At 39.6% G+C, this 20714-nt stretch overlaps 1 protein-coding gene and 1 non-coding gene across 2 annotated transcripts; one reads left to right on the top strand and one right to left on the bottom strand.

Moving 5' to 3' along the window:
- Positions 1-4003: 4003 nt before the first annotated feature.
- On the bottom strand, positions 4004-20182 carry LOC119927264 (lethal(3)malignant brain tumor-like protein 2). Its single transcript, XM_038745822.1, has 5 exons — positions 20098-20182; positions 4826-5257; positions 4437-4572; positions 4166-4231; positions 4004-4085 (listed from the first exon to the last, which is right to left on the bottom strand). Exons 1-5 carry the CDS (start codon positions 20180-20182, stop codon positions 4004-4006), a joined length of 801 nt encoding a protein of 266 aa, XP_038601750.1.
- Positions 19298-19435, top strand: LOC119935071. Its single transcript, XR_005453072.1, has one exon. It is a non-coding gene; the product is annotated as a small nucleolar RNA SNORA7 (small nucleolar RNA).
- Positions 20183-20714: the final 532 nt, after the last annotated feature.

Genomic DNA, 20714 nt, shown 5'->3' with positions numbered 1-20714 from the left:
AAAATGGCAAGATATTTGCAGAGAAGCCAGGATAAATTATGTTTCCCAGGAAGGAAAGACACTGTCTCCAGAGGAGCCATGCTCCCAGAGTTCACTTACAGGGATTGGAACAAAATTAGATTCTTCTCTTCATTCCTGGCTCTTCTACCAAAAGTTATTTTTCCCTTAGTGTCTAGAAACAGGTTGCATATGCTAAGAATACTCTTATCACCTAATCAGTTATTGGGGAAAATAGGTCAAAGAAATAAGAATTGGGTTTTATGGTAAATGTTGGTTGTACATTTTCCGTCTCTTTTCCATCCCAAGACCAGAGAAAGCATTAGAGTATAATTTATTTTATGCCTACTTTATGACTAGACATCATATGGAAAAAGAAAGAGACTAGGAGATAGGAAGGCATAACAGAAAAATCCCTCGGTACTATAAACATTAAGCATAACATGAGAGACAACTGGAGAAGCAGTAACGAAAAGATCACAGCGTTCTAATCCCTGCTCCTCCACCTGTCTGCTGTGTGATATTGGAGTCATTTAACTTGTCTGTGCCTTGGATAATTTATCCATAAAATGGGAATAAAGTTGTGAGTCCCACGTGGGATAAGGACTTTGTCCAACCTGATTATCTTGTATTTTCCTCAGTGCTTAGTACAGTGCCTGGCACTTGGCACAGAATCATTTTGGGGTATCCAATGTATCCCAAAATGTTGGTCTGCATTGGATGTTTCTGCCACATTTGCATGCACAGATGAATATCACAAGGAGTGGTGTCTTCTTCAAAAATACAATAAGGAACCTCTTCATCTCCTACTCAGTCCTTGTGGAAAAGCTTTTTGGTCCCTAGTTTACTCTCAAGTTTGTGATTTAAATCCAGTTTTCTTCTTGAAATATTTTATTTTTGTCTTTAATTAACAATTAAATTGTTAGCCATCATTTTGACTTATGAGTCTCCACCCATGTTTAACAAGCCTTTGGCAGAGCTGCCATTTGACTCCTAGTTAGATTCCATATTCCTTTATTCCTTCTGAATGCCCTCTTTGAATAGGAGCTGGCAACTGTGCTCCTTCCTAATCCTGCATAGTTCAACAGGAAACACAGTCTCAGAAGTATGTGGCAGTGGGTATTTAAGCTTTACCAGAGTTGGAGCATTTTCCCTCACTGTTACTACAGTGAATTTTTAATATACTTAAATAATTTGGGGCACATATTAATATATAATATCACATCTTAAGTAAATGAACAATAGATACCATTGATTGATTGACATGTCTTGTACCTACATCAGTATTTAGTATGTAGTGCTTAACAATTCTTATTATTACTATTATTACCATTGCTATTATTTATTAACCTTCTGGGCCCTGGCAACCTTGTAAAAATATTCTTCTTATTTTATACTTTTTCTAAAGGGAGGAAGGAGCACAGATAAAACATTTCTCACTTTGAATTCAAGTAAATAGGTGTTTTGATTGAGATCTCGTTCAATTAATTATTACAGTATTTTTGTAGGTTGCTTAAACGAATGTCCTCTTCATATAGAAGTTCATCCACAAAGCAATCTGTGAAATGGTTTTTGTTATTGTTTTATTTTTTTTAAATAAGGGTCATGATTTTCATTTGCCTCAAATCAATTGAGGCAATTGATTGATTTATTGAATCAATCCAACATGTACTGCTATTATTTGTGCATGTCAAACCTGTTATTTCATCAGCATAATAAAACTTTACAAACACATTTTTTTTCAATTTAAAGGAAAAAAAAATAAAATCTTTACATTACCATCCACTTAATACCCCGGGCTCTCTGACCAGCTAATTCCAGCCCAAAATAGAAATAATGCAATCATTTTAATTATTTCAAAATCTACTAGGAACTTTTTTTATTAAAGTACATGCCATTGTATCAGTGACTTGTTCTGACTGAGACAGGTAGAAGTGTATTTAGTCTGAATAAATGCAATTGTGTAGAGTGGGTTCATATCTGTTTCTCAGGAATCAATTCTTCCCATTTCTCAAGGGGTCTATAAATGTGGTAATGAGAATTTGATTCTCCACTTTCTAGGTTTTTCTGCAAATTACCACTGTACTGCAGACTTCAGCTCCAAGAGATTAGTATGGCAGTCCATTCAGAAACACTATAATATCCTCTTCTATTGTCCATTGTTTATTGTAAACTCATTATTGTTTATTGTAAACTCTATCTGCTAATTTTGCTGTATTGAACTCTCCAAAGCACCTAGTACAGCGGTTTGCACATAGTAAGCCCTCAATAAATATCATTGATTGATTGATAGGACAATCTGTACCCATGGATTACCTATGCAATTGCCTCATTCACCTCTAGAATGCTGATTTGACTCATCAGACTTCCTGTTCAATGTTATTATGGGACTGCTCACAAAATATTGATATCTTCACATTGTAATACTCTGATTCATTTTCATCAAATGTGTATGGCTCTGCTTTGCAATTTATTTCATTTATGTAGCAATAAAATAGTTCAAAGTATTACCCATAGGTCCTGAACTATGTATGTGGTCGGTTTCAGAAATATTTTTTAAGCACCCACAGGGTGCTTGCCACTAGGCTAATTGTGACAATTTGTAATTGTTTTCAGTTGAGTTTACAAGATTGACTTTCACAACTGAGATTTACAATTTTGTTAGTTCTTGATTCAAATTTACTCCAGTCATAATGGCAGTAATGTTAATAGGTTATGACTCAATTATCAAGTTCCCTATATGTATGCAGGGAGATAATGTATTTCTTCAGTGTCAAGAGACACAAATAATAGGTAAGTATAGACCAAAAAAGATCCCAGCTCTGATTTGATTGTTTAAAATGGGGATTAAAGACTGTGGGACAGGGACTTTGTCCAACCTGATTACTTTGTATATATCCCAGTGCTTAGTTCATTCATTCATTCAGTCGTATTTATTGAGTGCTTACTGTGTGCAGAGCACTGTACTAAGCACTTGGGAAGTACAACTTGGCAACATATAGAGATGGTCCCTATTGAACAATGGGCTCAAAGTCTAGAAGGGGGAGATAGACAACAAAACAAAACATGTGGACAGGTGACAAGTCAACAGAATAAATAGAAATAAAGCTAGATGCACATCATTAACAAAATAAATAGAATAGTAAATATGTACAAGTAAAATAAATAGAGTAATGAATCTGTACAAACATACATACAGGTGCTGTGGGGAGGAGGAGGTGGTAGGGTGCTTGTCCTTGCCTCTCATTAGGACCGAGAGAATGAAGCCAGAATGGGAAAGAGGTACAGAGCTCTTTGAGGATGCTTGTTCCATGGAGGGCCTTCAAACTGGACGGATCCTCTTTGGACAGAGAGGGGCTGAGGGTGGGGGCAACGGACTATATAAGGGGTGGCCGAGTCATGCGGATCAGAGGGCCAAAAACCAAACACCAAATACTGGAATTATTCCAGCAGAGAGCCGGGGATTAAAACAGTGATAGGGACTTCTCCGGCTGGGGAGGGGCACCTCCACATCCCTCCTTGGCTAGGGCCCACGTGGACAGGGGAATTGCCTATAGAGAAGCAGCGTGGCTCAGTGGAAAGAGCCGGGGTTTGGGAGTCAGAGGTCATGGGTTCAAATCCCGACTCCGCCGCTTGTCAGCTGTGTGACTTTGGGCAAGTCACTTAGCTTCTCTGTGCCTCAGTTACCTCATCTGGAAAATGGGGATTAAAACAGTGTCCCACTCCAAGGGACAACCTGATCACCTTGTATCCTCCCCAGCGCTTAGAACAGTGCTTGACACATAGTAAGCACTTAACAGATACCAAAATTATTATTATTATTATTGCTGCCACGGGGACGAATGTACACTAGACCACACCCGGCACAGCACGTGAAGAGGGGCTGTGGTTTGCTTACCTTCCACCAGGTCGACCCCTCTGAGAGTTTCTCAGATGGGATCGTGAATCACTGAAATTTGGGATTATTGGATGGCAGCTAGAGGGCTATTCACAGAGGGAGCCCGTCTCAAGTCCTGCGATAGGTCGGTGGGGAGAGGGAGGCCTTGATATGGAATTCCACCGGGATGGCCCTGGACCCCAACCAAGCGCTTTATTCATTCATTCAATCGTATTTATTGAGTGCTTAGTGTGTGCAGAGCACTGTACTAAGCACTTGGGAAGTACAAGCTTCATGAGGTAGCTCCTCCAGTCCATGTATTTGGCATGGATGGTCTGAGGAGGCATCAGGATCTTGTTGATAATAATAATAATAATAATAATAATAATAGCACTTATTAAGCACTTACTATGTGCAAAGCACTGTTCTAAGCGCTGGGAAGATTACAAGGTGATCAGGTTGGCCCATGGGGGGCTCACAGTCTTAATCCCCATTTTTTACAGATGAGGTAACTGAGGCCCAGAGAAGTTAAGTAACTTGCCCAAAGTCGCACAGTTAACAACTGGCGATGGCACACCAGCAGATGGGGTGGATGTCCACGGTGCCCAGGTTACACCAGAAGTCATGGCTGGCATAGTTCTCGAAGCCTTCGTATCGCAGCAGGACCCTGTACCCTGCAGTCTGGATGACAGAGGCGAGAAGCAGCGTGGTTCAGTGGAAAGAGTCCGGGCATTGGAGTCAGAGGTCAGGGGTTTGAATCCCGGCTCCACCACATGTCTGCTGTGTGACCCTGGGCAAGTCACTTAACTTCTCTGAGCCTCAGTTACCTCATCTGTAAAATAGGGATTGACTGTGAGCCCCACGTGGGACAACTTAATCACCTTGTATCCTCCCCAGCACTTAGAACAGTGCTTTGCACATAGAAGTGCTTAACAAATGCCATCATCATCATCCAGTACACCTGGCTGGGCAGGATGGCATCGCTGTTCAGGACCTCCACCTTCATACCTTTCACCACATCCTCCCATTGGTCAAACAGGGGGACGTGATTGAAGCGGCTGACCGGAGCGGCTTTGTAACTGTGCTCCTTCAGGAGCTTGCCCCAGTCGAAGCCCAGGACCAGAGCGTCCTGTCCAGTGGGAGTCCCGTCTGCTAGTTGCCCAGTTCCCTGGGAGTGGAGGAAGGCTCCAATTTTGGCAGACCAGGCTGCCTTATATAAAACTTTGGCTTTCTTGTTGGGTGGCTTCCCTTGTAGCCTGGCCAGGATACTTACTTTCTTGGAATTTGAGGAGTAGCTCCTAGAGCAGGAGACACTGCAGAAGTGCTTTGTCTTGCAGAAGAAGGCTTCCCGAGTGCCCACGATGCCACACATCTCACAGACAACTGCAAGGAGAAATCATAGCATGGCCCAGGACGCCTAGCCTCAACCTGGTGATTGCTCAGGTCCTGGGAGATCCGGCCCCTCCTATGGTCATCCTTGGCTTAATTCAGTGCCTAACACAGATTAAGCACTTAACAAATACCACTGAAACAAAATAAAATGAACAAACAAAAATAAAAAGATTCAGCCGGCCATGCACTCATATGACAGTGTCAGAATCATGATGGACTCTTCAGGACAAGTACATTTGCTTAATAATTTCCAGAGTCCAGATCTTCAGATTGTATCAGATGCTTTGGAGGTTTTTTAGAACTCTGTAGAGATATCGGGGCTAGCTGTTCCCTGCTCCTGTAACTGATATGCAGCAAAAATTACATCCCCTATACCCCACTGAGTTCTGAAGCCCCATTGCAGCTCTATTCCATCCAAGATGCCTTTTAATTGTTCAGTAAGCTAAAAACTGTTTAGTAATAAGCACTTAGTACAGTGCTCTGCACACAGTAAGCGCTCAATAAATACAATTGATTAAGCATGTGTCTATGCATTCAATCAATCAATCGTCTTTATTTAGATCTTACTGTGTGGGAGAGTACAATATATCAGAGTTGGGAAAAACATTCCCTTCCCACAAGGATCTTACAGACTAGAGGGGAAGACATTAAAATAAATGACGGATATAAGCATTATTGCAGTGGGATGAGCGTGAAGTGAATATCAAGGGCTTAAAGGGTAAAGATCCAAGTGCATAAGCTAGACGTACGGGAGAGGGAGTAGGGGATATGATGGCTTAGCTGGGGAAGACTTCTAAGTAGAGATGTGACATTAGTAAGGTTCAGGCCTTTTTCTATGAAGGTACAGGACTAGAAGAGTGAAGAATGTGATATGATTTGCTGGAAAAGCAATAAGTTTCACAACTTAGTGTAGCTATAAATGCATGAAATTATTGTGTCTCATTCCAAATTTCTGAATGAATTATTAAAGGGGAGCAATTGTTAATTAGAAATGTTGTTTTCTATTTTAATTTTGAAATGCTAATGAAGCTTCCCAGATTCCATGAAATGAACATGAGATGATGCAGAGTGAACAATCTCAAAAAAAAAAAGGAGTGACTGGATATTAATCTGGTTAGAGTGTATGACCTTTCTGGGCAGAGATCACGTCACTTCCCAACCTCTTGAACAGTGCACCACACCAAATGTCTGCTGTATAAATGTTGTTGACAGTCCTACTCCTGCTACACTTACTCCTTCTTTTTCTGTATCTCAAGCACCAATAAAAGCAGTATAATCAAGCTTTCCCTCTGGCGAATGACAATCCCTGCTCCCAAAATGTTCCAGGTACCTGAGACCAGGGATAATTGCTATTCCAATGTGCTCTCGGATTCTTCCATCTCTGCCAAGACTTTGAGACTTTTTTGCATTTGCTTGAATTCAATTTTATTGTTTTATCACTTCTGTTGTGTCTATCTTCAATTCCTTCTCCCCACTTATACTTTTAGATTGTGCTTTTCCTGAGGGACAGGCACCATGTCTAATTCCCACATGCTTTTCATTTTCTTCCCAGTGCTTAGAATGGTGTTCTGTACACAGTGTGCTTAATAAATACTATTATTATTACTACTACTACTACTACTACTACTACTACAATGCAATCTTTGCCCACAAGAACTTACAGCAAGCACACATTTAAGGAAACAATTTAGTCATCCAGGCAGTTCTGGACAAAGGTAAAACAATAGAATTTAAATATCTACAAATCATGAAAACTGGATAAAAAATAATAACAAAGTTTCTTAATTACATTTACCTGGTATCATATTTTATAATGATAATATAATTTATAATTATATTAATAATGATGACATTTGTTAAGCACATGTGAGAAATATAGAAATATTAATGAAAGCAAACATAATTCAGGTAAATTGAAATAAAGTAATATTGCATAAATAATAATAATGATATTTGTTAAGTGCTAGCTATATGAGCCAGGCACTGTACTCATCTCTGGGGTGGATACAAGCAAATCACATTGGAAACAGTCCCTGTCCCACATAGAGCTCACAACATTAGCCTCCATTTTACAGAAGAGATAACTGAGGCACAGAGAAGTGAATTGATTTCCTCAAGGCCCAACACATAAATGGTGGAGCCAGAATTAGAACCCAAGACCTTATGACTCCCAAGGCCATGGTCTATCCATTACATCACGCTCCTTCCCCAACATAAACCTATTCTTGGTCATTTTAAAAGTGTTTGAATAAACCCTTTCCAGAAATACCTAATTGTATAAACACCAAAGATAAAAAAATAGGGCATGTAGGAACACCCTTGACAAATTTGTCACTATTAAGGCTAATGAAAATACTCAGACATGTGGGGGACAGTAAAAGAATAGGTTCATGGCTCAGTGGAAAAGAGCACGGGCTTTGAAGTCAGAGGTCATGGGTTCAAATCCCGGCTCCACCAATAGTCAGCTGTATGACTTTGGGCAAGTCACTTAACTTCTCTGTGCCTCAGTTACCTCATCTGTAAAATGGGGATGAAGACTGTGAGCACCCTGTGGGACAACCTGATCATCTTGTAACCTCCCCAGCACTTAGAACAGTGCTTTGCACAAAGCAAGCACTTAATAAATGCCATTATTATTATTATTATTAATAGGTTAAATGTCCATATTAGTAGCAAAGTGTGGGAGTTAAATTGGCAGAGTAGTGTTGAAAGTCAGAGGTTGTAATAAACATAATGACCCCTTTCTAGACTGTGAGCCCACTGTTGGGTAGGTACCGTCTCTATATGTTGCCAACTTGTACTTCCCAAGCGCTTAGTACAGTGCTCTGCACACAGTAAGCGCTCAATAAATGCGATTGAATGAATGAATGAATGATTATAAAAAAGAAAAATTAAGGAACACTTAGTGCAGACTACTGTACTAAGTGCTTGGGTGAGTACAATGCAACAGAGTTGGTAGACGTGTTCCCTGACCATGATGAGCTTATAGACATGCAAAGAGTTTGGAAAATTGGAAAAGAGGGAGCGAAAGTAGAAAAGCAGGGTGACCTAATTGAAAGAGCACAGGCACAGGCCTAAGAGTCAGGGGAACAAGGTAAGAACCTTGTTTTCTGAGCGACACTGGGGAAATCACTTAAATTATCTCTCAATCAATCATTCAATCAATCATATTTATTGAGCGCTTACTGTGTGCAGAGCACTGTACTAAGCGCTTGGGAAGTACAAGTTGGCAACATATAGAGACGGTCCCTACCCAACAGCGGGCTCACAGTGTAGAAGGGGGAGACAGAGAACAAAACAAAACATATTAACAAAATAAATAAAATAGATATGTACAAGTAAAATAAATAAATAAATAGAGTAATAAATGTAAACAAACATATATACATATATAAAGGTGCTGTGGGGAAGGGAAGGAGGTAAGGCGAGGGGGATGAAGAGGGGGAGTAGGGGGAGAGGAGGGAGAGAGTTTTCCTCATCTGCAGAACACCTGTTGGCTGACACACTTATACAATAAATCCTGTGTGGGACAGGGGTCGAATTTCATTTACTTATCTTTTGTCTGCCCTAGTGCTAAGTGCTTAACACATATCACAGTATTATTAAGTAGAGGTGTGATTTTGGTAGAAATGAGATTGTAACTAAGGGGCATGTTTCTTGAGAATAAGGGAGCAGGTCAGTTCTAAATAGAAGGGGAAATCTCCATTATTTGGCTGTCAAGCAGCTTGGCCCAGGGGAAGGAGCATGAGCCTCGGAGTCAGATAATCTGGATCATTCATTCATTCATTCAACTTTTATTTATTGAGCACTTACTGTGTGCAGAGCACTGTACTAAGCGCTTGGGAAGTACAAGTTGGCAACATATAGAGACGGTCCCTGCCCAACAGCTGGCTCACAGTCTAGAAGGGGGAGACAGACAACAAAACAAAACGTATTAACAAAAATAAAATAAATAGCTAAACCCTAACTCTGTCACTTGCCTGCTGTGTGACTTTGGGCAAGTCACTTAACTTCAATATGCCCTTAGTTTCCTCATCTGCAAAATGGGGATTAAATCCTCTACCTCAGCATGGCTTAGTGGAAAGTGCCTAGGCTTGGGAGTCAGAATCAATGGGTTATAATTGCGCATCTGCCTGACGTGTCAGCTGTCAGGAGTGTGATTTTGGGTAAGTAACTTAATTCTTTCTCTGGGACTCAGTTCCCTCATCTGTGTAAAATGGGGATGAAGCCATGTGTAGCCCTACTATGGGAGACACCCTGATACCTTGTATCTACCCCAGCGCATATGAACAGTACTTTGCACAATAATAAGTGCTTCACAAATGCCATACATAAATTAGACTTGTAATGCCTCAGGGGCGTGGGGGGACAGGGACTCTGTTTAACTTGATCAATCTTGTATCTGCCTCAGACTTTAGTACAGTGCTTGACACATAGTAAACACTCAATAAATACATAAAATATAAATATAGATATATATGCTGTTATGTTATATACATATATGTTATATACATATTCCTGTGCTTTCGTTGGTGGCAAGGAAGAGCCCAAAAATGCAGCCAACTATATGAATATTCAGGAAATTCACACTATAAAAAGATTATTTGCAAAGAAGTTCCTTACATGTGGCCGAAATTCTTTTAAAATATTACCATGGAAGAATGTGTTCCTGAAAAGGAGAAAAACTTGCCTATCCAAGTGTTTGATAAGTGAAGAAAATTTCTTAAGAGCTTTTCTCTGCTGGAGTTTATTTTCAATTTTGAAGATTTTTCACATTATAAAGTGCATTTCATTGCCATGAGCTCCCTTATCGACTGGCTGATTTTCTTATGAGAATTCCAGGTTAGCAAAGGTGATTCTCCCATCCACTCCTCCCCATCACCCACTTCTAAGGAGCATCTGCGATAATTATGGCATTTGTTACATATTAACTATTTGCTATGCACAAGGTTATCAGTTGGGCTATGGTCCTAGTACCACATGTGGCTTATTTCCACTTGACAGATAGGGGAAACCTTAGGTCCCAAGATGGGGCTAGGTTACTTGCCCAAGGTCTTATATAGGGCAAATAAGAGAGCCTAGGGTCTTGAACCTGGGTCTTGACTCGAGCCCAGAGCTTTTACCACTAGGGGGGCCATGGGTGCCTCCCCCGTTAGTCAGGTGCAAGAGACCAAGTCTTCAGGGATAGAGTTGTCTTTTGAGGAGTCCTACTGAAACATTGTTGCCCTCCCAAACCCTATTAATGATTTTTAAAAAGCTTTTCTCTTGCACTCACAAAAGAGATAATTAACTTACAAGTGTAAACTCCTTGATGGAAGGAATTTTGTCTACCAACTCTTTTGTATTGTATTATTCTCCAAGGGATTAAGCAAAGGGATTTGCACAAACTATGCACTCAATAAATACACCTTGACTGAATGTTAACTATATTAAGACTTTAACAAACATTTTTGAAGCTTTGTGGGCAAAAAAGGAAAGGAGGATTAGCTTCTTTCCTAAGCAAATGTATGAAGATGACACTCCTAAAGGTAAGATCTTATTAGTGTGCTTAAAACAGTGCTTTGCATATAGTAAGTGCTCAGTAAATCATCATCATCATCATCAATCGTATTTATTGAGCGCTTACTATGTGCAGAGCACTGTACTAAGCGCTTGGGAAGTACAAATTGGCAAACATATAGAGACAGTCCCCTACCCAACCAGTGGGCTCACAGTCTAAAAGGGGGAAGACAGAGAACAAAACCAAGCATACTAACAAAATAAAATAAATAGAATAGATATGTACAAATAAATAAATAAATAAATAAATAGAGTAAAAATATGTACAAACATATATACATATATACAGGTGCTGTGGGGAAGGGAAGGAGGTAAGATGGGGGGTATGGAGGGGGGACGAGGGGGAGGAGAGGAAGGAAGGGGCTCAGTCTGGGAAGGCCTCCTCCAGGAGGTGAGCTCTCAGCAGGGCCTTGAAGGGAGGAAGAGAGCTAGCTTGGCGGATGGGCAGAGGGAGGGCCATTCCAGGCCCGGGGATGACGTGGGCCGGGGGGTCGATGGCGGGACAGGCAAGAACGAGGTACGGTGAGGAGATCAGCGGTGGAGGAGCGGAGGGTGCGGACTGGGCTGTAGAACGAGGAGAAGGGAGGTGAGGTAGGAGGGCCGAGGTGATGGACAGCCTTGAAGCCCAGGGTGAGGAGTTTCTGCCCTGATGCGCAGATTGATTGGTAGCCATTGGAGATTTTGAGGAGGGGAGTGATATGCCCAGAGCGTTTCTGGACAAAAGATAATCCGGGCAAGCAGCATGAAGAATGGATTGAAGTGGAGAGAGATACGAGGATGGTGAGATCAAGAGAGAAGGCTGATGCAGTAGTCCAGACGGGATAGGATGAGAGCTTGAATGAGCAGTAAATATGGTTGTGATTGATTGATTGATGATTGATAGGTGAGGCCCACTGTTGGGTAGGGACTGTCTCTATATGTTGCCCAATTTGTACTTCCCCAAGCGCTTAGTACAGTGCTCTGCACATAGTAAGCGCTCAATAAATACGATTTGATGATGATGTTTGTGTGTGGATTTTGTTGAAAAGAAAAATGGCCAGAAATACCTTGTACTCTATTTCTATGCAAATACCATTCTGCTTCTACCATCAGTTATTTCTGTAGCAACGTGTTTTCATTATGTATTTGGTACTTTAACAATTTTAGGGAATTAGAGATTATAACTAATGACAGCACATGTCCTATATGGATAGATAAGAAGGTGGTGCTGGAATAAATTGTTATTATTGTTAATGATAATAATAATAACAATTATATTGGAAGCAGCGTGTCTCAGTGGAAAGAGCACAGGTTTGGGAGTCAGAGGTTATGGGTTCTAATCCGGGCTCTGTCACATGCTGCTGTGTAACCTTGGGGCAAGTCACTTAACTTCTCTTAGCCTCAGTTACCTCATATATGTCCCTTGTCAGCTGTGTGACTTTGGGCAAGTCACTTAACTTCTCTGGGCCTCAGTCCCTTCATCTGTAAAATGGGGATGAAGACTGTGAGCCCCACGTGAGACAACCTGATCACCTTATATCCCCCACAGCGCTTAGAACAGTGCTTCGCACATAGTAAGTGCTTAAACAAATGCCATTATTATTATTATTATTATTATTATTATTATTGAGCACTTCTGTGGCAAAGCACTGTTCTAAGTGTTTGGGAGAGTACAATATAACATCAAACACATTCCCTGCCCACAATGAGCTCCCAGTCTAGTTGGGGAGACATACAATAATATAAATAGATGAATAAATAAATTGCAGATATATATATATATATGTGCCAGGGGGAAGGGAAAGATGATGAATGAAGGAGCAGCAGCTATGAGTGGTGCAGAAGGGAAGGGAGAAGAGGAGAGGAGGGCACAGTCAGGGAAGGTTTCCTGGAGGAGATGCGCTGTTAGGGACACACTACTCAGAATCATCTAATAGAAATCAGAGATCAGTGAAATGCAACCACTATTTGTGTTGGGAAATGTCTGGAAATCTCAAACTGTCCTCAGAATAAAGGGGAATTTACCACACAAGAAAGCTCTTGTGTAAATATCCCCCTTGTGCACTTGGTGGAAATCTTATAGAAAGAAAAGAATTTGAACTCCTGAGTGATTTTTTAAATTTCATAGTCAGTCAACATGACCACCAAAACTCCAAGTCAGGTGAAGAAATTGGAAGAGCCTTTATTGACATTTTATCGGATAATCATTTGTTTCTGCTTAATTTTAAAAACCTATAAAAAAGGAAGGAAATTTTCAATTTTATTGTAAGTAAAGTGCTTTTTGTTTTCTATTCTGTTTCGTTTGTAAGATAATTAACTTGAAGCTATCCTAAAAAAAATGGAAATCTATGATATATATTAAAATGACCTTTTTAATTTTTCTTCTATTTCTTTTTTCTAATTTTTTCCAAATACTCAACAGAATATTTTTCGAAAGGAACAGAGTAGAATAATACAATATTCTAAGGCCAAAATGAAGGGTAGCTGAAGGATATTTTTCCTGTGGTAAATTAGAGAGTCCTTTTTTGTCCAATTTTTAGTGGCTTGTGCTTGATTTAGCTAGTAATTCTGGATTATTTAAGTCTTAAAAAACATCCTTAGCTAGGTTGCTCTTCTCCCTCCTCTGCTCTATCCTTGCAACCGAAAGCAAGGTGAGAAGAAACAAAATCATAGCACACCAGTCCACACAGATTGGAGAACTCTCGTTTACTGCTTATTAGGCACTCATGATTAATTAAACTGCCTCAGGCAAACTCGGTTTCAGACTTTTATTAGTTTTCATCTTATGGGTTTGTTTTTGTAAATGCCTCCACCATACTTTCCTTAGCATCTAGGACAGAAAATTGTCAATATAATGTAACTAATGAATAATTACTACTAAAAAAATAGGTTGTTTTACAGTACTAAATAATTTTGGATAGTTCCATATTTATAACCAAACCATTCCATGACTCATGGTTTTAAAAGGTCCTTTTTTTAACCAATTCCCCTAAATTTTCCTTTGTTCTCCTTCAGTCTTCCCTATTCCTGCCTCCTCCTTGACTCCCATCTTTCCCAGACATTACCTCAAGAAGAGACCTCTCAACTCCTTTCAAAATCTACTCCATCCCTTTACAATTCATTAAAACACTTGCCCATCATTCTTCCCTTCCTGACGGCCATTTTTCAACCAGCCAATTTCCAATGTCTTCTTCCCCACTGCTTTTAAACATGCTCATGTTCCCTTTCCTAAAAAAAACCCCCAAAACCTTTGTTGATCTCCACATCTCCTTCTAGTCATAATCCCTTCCTCTTCTTACCATTCCTCTCCAAAACACTTTGAGCGAGTCATCTACATCCATGCCTCTATTATCTCTCCTCCAATTCTACCCCTATAATCAGGTTTCTGTCCCTTTCAATCCACAGAAACTGGCCTCTCTGAAGTTCATCATCATCATTAAATGCCATAGAATTATTTCTGAATCATAGCAACTTTAGGAATTTGCCATAGGGTTTTCTTGGTAAAAATACTGAAGTGGTTTATCACTGCCTTCTTCCGTGTAGTAAAAACTCAAGTCTCCGCCACTGTCTGTGATCAACATATTGATCACTTGATTATCTGCCTTTTAGTCTTTCCCATGCTGCTGCCTGGCACAGGTGAATCAATTTTATCTGATGCTTTGGCTTAAACCTTTCCAGTATAGGTAACCCTGATGAAAGAATATCTCTCAATGGCATAGGTTTAAGCCTCACTGGTGTACCCAAACTCTCCAGCCATGATAAGGTGTTAATTCATAGGAGATGAATCTAAGGCTACTGATGACCAGATAGCCTTTACTCCATCAAAATCCTCTTCAACTTCTCAGCTGCCTTCGACATTGTAGACCACCCACTTCTCCTTTAAACATTATCTAACATTGGCTGCACTGAAAATGTCCTCTTCTAGCTCTCTTTATGTCTTCACTCATTCTCTTTGTCTTTTACAGGTTCCTCCGCTGTCTCCAGCTTTAAATAGTGGAAGTCCCACAAGTATCAGTTCCTGCTCCCCTTCTATTCTCCATCTACAGTCACTCCTTCGGAGAATTCCATCATGCCCACAGACTCAACTACTATTGATATGTGATAGTTTACCTTTTCAATCCTGACCTCTTTCTCTGGAGTCTTGCATTTTCTCCTGCTTCTGGAACATCTCTGCCTGGATGTCATGCTATTACTTCAAACAAAACATGTCCAAAACAGAACTCCTCATCTTCCCACCCAAATCATGTCCTCCATCTATCCTTATCATCACTGTAGACAACATAACTATCTTCTCACAAACCTTGGAGTTAGCCTTGATTCAATCTATCAATCAGTTGCATTCATTTTCTGCTTACAGTGCTCTGTACTATGTATTTAGGAGAGTGTGATGTGACAGAATTGGAAGACATGTTCCCTACCCACAATCTACATATTCAATCTATTGCCAAATCATGTCACTTTTACCTTCACAATATCACTAAAATCCACCCTTTTCTCTCCATCCAAACTGCTACTCTGTTATTCTAAGCACTTATCATATTCCATTTTGACTCTGTGACAGCTTCCTAACCAAACTCCTGTCACTCCCCACTCGAGTCCATCCTTCACTCAGTGGCTTGGATCCTTTAATTAAAAAGTTCAGTTCACATCTTTCCCATTACTCAAGAACCTCTGAATCAAACAGAAGCTCCTTAACATTGTCTTTAAAGCACTCAATCAGCTTTAAAGACTGATTGATCACTCTGACCTTATTTAGCGGATTCTCTACTACAAGTCAAACGTCACATTTTACTCTTCTATTGCCAAATTACTCACCTCTATCTTCTCTATTTCACCTGTGACCCCTTTTCCCACATCCTCCCTCTGACTGGAATTTCCCCCCCTTCTTATAGAACAGACCACCACTCTGTCCACCTTCAAAACCTTATTTAAATCACATCGCCTCAAATAGGCCTTCCCTGAAAGCCACCTTTTCATCTAATCCCTCTTCATTTTCCATTGTCCATGTACTTGTATTTACACTCCTTGAGCACTTGATAATCACCTCATCTTCAGCTCCACAGCACTTATGTACATATCCATAATTAATTTATATTAGTGTCTGTCTCCCCCTCTAAACTGTAAGCTCCTTGTGAAGAGAGACTAGGTCTACCAACTCAGTTGTATTGTACTTTCCCAAGCATTGACTACAGTGATCTGCACATGGTAAACACTCAATAACATTGAATAATCGACTGAATATGCCAACAAAATTATACCATTCCTTAACAATTATGAAAGGTGCAGCTTATTTATTATCAATTTATATCTTCCCCAGAAGTAGTGAGGTTATTAATCCTCAGTTCCTCTGGATTTCCCAGGAAATTGAAATATTCTGGGCATGAGAGGTGTGGCAAATATTCAAGTTTCTAACTGAGTATGCATCTGTGGGCTTGTAGGGTGAGAAACATTTCTTGTACTTATTAGACTTCATGGAGGTGATTTCCTAAGGAGTCTGAAGTTGGGACTGATTTGCTCTATCCCACCGAGGCTAAAATTACTGACCACTCCATGTTCAATATTATCTAAGGAGGAAATTATTATTATTATTATTATTATTATTATTATTGTTGTTGTTGTTGTTGTTGTTATCATTATTATTATTATTATTGTTATTATTATTATTATTATTATTATGTCTGTTTGGCCACCTGTACCATATACGAGCTGTCCTAAAATGGAATGTGGACTAGTGGAAAGAGCACAGGCCTGGGAATCAAAAAGCCTGAGTTCCAATCCTGGCCCTGCCATTTAACATCTTGGGTGTCAACTTCTTTATGAGTTAGTTTTCTCACCTGTAAAATGGGGATTCCATAGACATTCTCTTTCCCTTTGGACTTGTGAACCCCGGGTTGGACAGGGATTTTTTCCCAACCTGATTAAGTTATATTCATTCATTCAATCTTATTTATTGAGCACTTAGTGTGTGAAGAACACTGTACTAAGTGCTTGGAAAGTACAATTCATCAACAGAGACAATCCCTACCCAAAGATGGGCTAACAGTCTAGATGAGGGAGACAGACAACAAAATAAAGCATATATCTCATCCCAGTGTTTATTACAGTGTTTGGTACATACTAAGTCCTTAAGAAATACCAGATTTATTATTAAACCGTGTCTATATCCCCTATTTGTAATTTATGAATGTCTGTTTCCCCTGTAGACTGTAAACTCCTTGGGCAGGGATCATGTCTACTGACTGTATTGTATTACACTTTCCCAAGCACTTGGTACAGTGTCCTACATGAAGAAAGCATTCAACAAGAGCTCACCTCTTCCAGGAGGCCTTCCCAGACTGAGACCTCTTTTTCCTCTCCTCCTCCCCATCACCCCCGCCCTACCTTCTTCCCCGCTCCACAGCACTTGTGTATATTTGTACAGATTTATTACTCCATTCATTTTAATTGTATTTACTATTCTATTTATTTTGTTAATGATGTGCATATAGCTTTAATTATATTTGTTCTGACAATTTTGACACCTGTCTACATGTTTTGTTTTGTTGTCTCTCTCCCCCCTTCTAGACTGTGAGCCCGTTGTTGGGTAGGGACCATCTCTATATGTTCCCAACTTGTACTTCCCAAGCACTTAGTACAGTGCTCTGCACACAGTAAGTGCTCAATAAATACGATGGAATGGATGAATGAATGAATGAATGAATGAATGAACAAATTTATTACATGCTCACCGTGTGTCAAGCACTGTACTAAGCGCTAGGGTAGGTATGGTATATGCAGATCAGACTTTGTCTTTGTCCAAAATGGGGTTCTTTATCCAAAGGAAAGAGAACAGGCACTGAATCCACATTTCACAGATGAGGAAACTGAAGCCCTGAGAAGTTAAGAAACTTGCTCAAGGTCATACAACAGGCAAATAGGTGTTGGAATGTAGTCGTTCCTTAGGAGTATATGTCATGCTAATTATGATTCAGCTTGATTGTATAGGTATTAAAAGAAAAATGGATAGGAATTAAATTTCACAATGTGCCTTTCTGAATTAATGCAATAAATCAGAATGCTAGTTCTACTACTCCTACACCCTTTTTTCTTCCTCCTCTTCCTACTCCTCTTCCTTCTCCTCCAACTATTATCCCTACTACTAAGTGACATTCAATAAATGGGAACAAGGAAGGTCGAAATAAGTGTTTCAAGAATATGCTTTAGAGCAAGCCTGAACCACGCTGATATAGAAGGCTGCAAAACTATTGTAACATGACAGGACCACCTGGCATGAAGCTATTAGTGAAGAAGTGGCACAGTTTGTCCTAAAACAAAATACCTCCAAAGTCAAATGGAAGAGATAAAATCACAGCTAAATATCCAAATCAGAGAGACTGAACAGAGATAAAAGAAGAGAGCAAACAACTGATTGATTGATGCAGATAGTTTTGCACATAACAAATATAGCACCATCAAAAATACCTTCATTTCTGAAGAAATTTTGTACATGAAAAACAACTTTAGAAGCAGAATATATGGCATGAATAATTTAAACCATCTGGGAGAGATTAATAAAATTCACTCAAGTCAAATTCTTCTAGTTCTCAACTCAAGCGTAACTGCCTCGGCTTCTTAGTCTGCCCAGTTTAACATTTTTACTTTAAAATGTTTATGATACAGTTTATGATAAAGTTAGGATAAAGTTTCTGCTATAACAGATATTCACCTTTTTCAGCTCCAATAACAAAGCTCAAACATCAAGTGTATTTCAATAATTTTTGTTCCTATTTGGAATTGGTTAAATTAAAATGGAGTGAATATTTCAGGAAACTATAGTGCTTCTAAGCATTTAACACACAACTTTGCAACAAGAAAAACATGCATTCATTGGAGAATTGTCTTCATTTTAGTAATAAAGCAGTTTGTTCTATGCTTTCTATCAATTTGAACCTAGTCTCTAAAATAATTTGAATAGTAAGACTGTGAGCCCAATGTGGGACAAGGATGGTGTCTAACCTGACAAATTTATATCTAGCCCAGTGCTTAGTACAGTACCTGGTACACAGTAAGTGCTTAACAAATACCACAATTATCATTATTATCATAGTAGCCCCAACATGTTTTTCATTCAAATGTATGTTTTTCATCTACTTCCTTTTAAAAATTGTATTTTTAAAGATTAATTTAACAAATGAATTAATTAATCACGTTGGACCAGAAAGTGTGATCTTGAGTTTTTGAAAATAAGGTTGAATCTGAGGTGAAGATAGGCTTGCACATGTAATGACTCAGTTAAAATGATTATGTCAATGCTTACACATCTTTGCTTTCCAGAAAAATATATTTTTGTATATTCTTTCCAAATGGGAATTATAGGAACTGTATAAATGATTTTTAGGGATATATTTAGGTGGGCATTTTTAACTGCATAGTTTAAGGATATATTCTTGGGAATATAATTTTAATGCACTTTCCTAAAGAATTTTGATAAGTACATATTATTATTAGTAGTAGCCCCTCTTAGGGTAACACCTGGAGAGTTCCCAGTACTCTACCAGCCTCTACTACAGGACAGAGAGTTAGGCAGAGGCATTTCCATTCCATTCCTAGCTTGGGCAGGGGCTAGAGAGTGGAAGGCAATCTGCCACAAGTCAAAACTCACCTGTGCTGGGCAGCAGCTGCATGGGAGAGAGTCGAGGGAGGAGACTCAAGTTTAAACCACTTCGGTCTTTTTACCAAGAAAACTCTATGGATACACTACCAGAACGATTGCAGATGGAAATAGGGCATTCTGGGAGAGATGTGTCTATGGCGTTGCTATGAGTTGGAGGTGACTCAACAGCATAAGACAAGACAAGTAGTAGTAGTAGTAGTAGTAGTAGTATTTCTTAAATGCATAACATTATACCAAGTGCTAGGAGAGAATTCACAGGTGGGGCACATCATCCTTCTCCTTTAGAGTGCTCACTATCTAACCCATCTAAGTGTCTGCCCATACTGTCCCTATTTTTGTACATTTAAATAAAATTAAACAAAGTTGCTTCATAGAAGGAGGAGATGAAGACAGCAGGTTATCCGATACTTCAGGAATGCAATATTGGACTTCCATATGCAGTCTGGTGAACATGACAGGCTATTCCACAATGGCCTTCACATACCATTCTGTGTCGAATTGAGGAGATCACACCTAGAGAAAAGTGCTACTTGCACTACCTACACTACCCACTGCTTTGGGGACCTTGGACAATTATCCTTGAACTTGGGTTTTTCTAGTGGATTCCTGTTTTAATCTGTCAATCTCTGTTGTTGCTTACAGGACTTCAGTGTCTCAGGGAAATCTTCAGAATCTTTATGCCAGTGGCTTGCACCGAGGTGATTTACCACCTCAGAATTGGTCATTTCCCAACAAAAGAGGACACACAAATGACCTCACAATCTGGCTTTTCTGACCTAGTAAAGGGCAGTCATGGCCAAGATGATGGCTAGTTAGCATCCATTCCGTAATGTCTTTACCTGGGGTGGATATCCAGACACATATTTTTGACAACCAAAATCACTTTTTACATTCTTACCATATCATTATGCAGGATGTGGTAGAATTATATATTTTCCTTCAGCAAACCATTCATTTAGTTCTCCTGAAGAAGCTACCTGAAACAACCAAGTATCCCTGTCTTTTCTATAGCCCTATGGAAATAACAGGTGGCTCAGTATTGAAGTGGAGAAACAGTGTGAGGCAAATCAACAAAGGAAGGGTGTGAAAGCAGCCCAGAAGCTCCACACACCCTGACAGTAGCTAGGACAGTGGGATATTATTGATAAGGGATAGCCTGCAAACTTGCAATGTGGGTAAGAAGCATAAACTATTTTGTTTTCGTAGGCACTTCATGAAACAAAATAGTCTCCACAGGGAAGTATGTTACAATGGCTT

This window comes from Tachyglossus aculeatus, chromosome 1, assembly GCF_015852505.1.
Source record: "Tachyglossus aculeatus isolate mTacAcu1 chromosome 1, mTacAcu1.pri, whole genome shotgun sequence".
Lineage (NCBI taxonomy): Eukaryota > Metazoa > Chordata > Mammalia > Monotremata > Tachyglossidae > Tachyglossus > Tachyglossus aculeatus.
Note: the sequence above shows the minus strand (reverse complement) of the source record. Positions and strands in the feature narration are given on the sequence as shown.

Bases quoted from the DNA above. Each gene is read 5' to 3' on its own strand.
- LOC119927264 (XM_038745822.1), bottom strand. From the start codon at position 20,182: ATGACCAATTCTGAGGTGGTAAATCACCTCGGTGCAAGCCACTGGCAT. The intron at 5,258-20,097 runs GTAAGCAACAAC...TTCTCCTTGCAG, and splicing joins CCCTGAGACACTGAAGTCCT to TTGTCTGTGAGATGTGTGGC. The intron at 4,573-4,825 runs TGATGATGATGG...CCACGCTGCTTC, and splicing joins GCCCAGCCAGGTGTACTGGA to TCGCCTCTGTCATCCAGACT.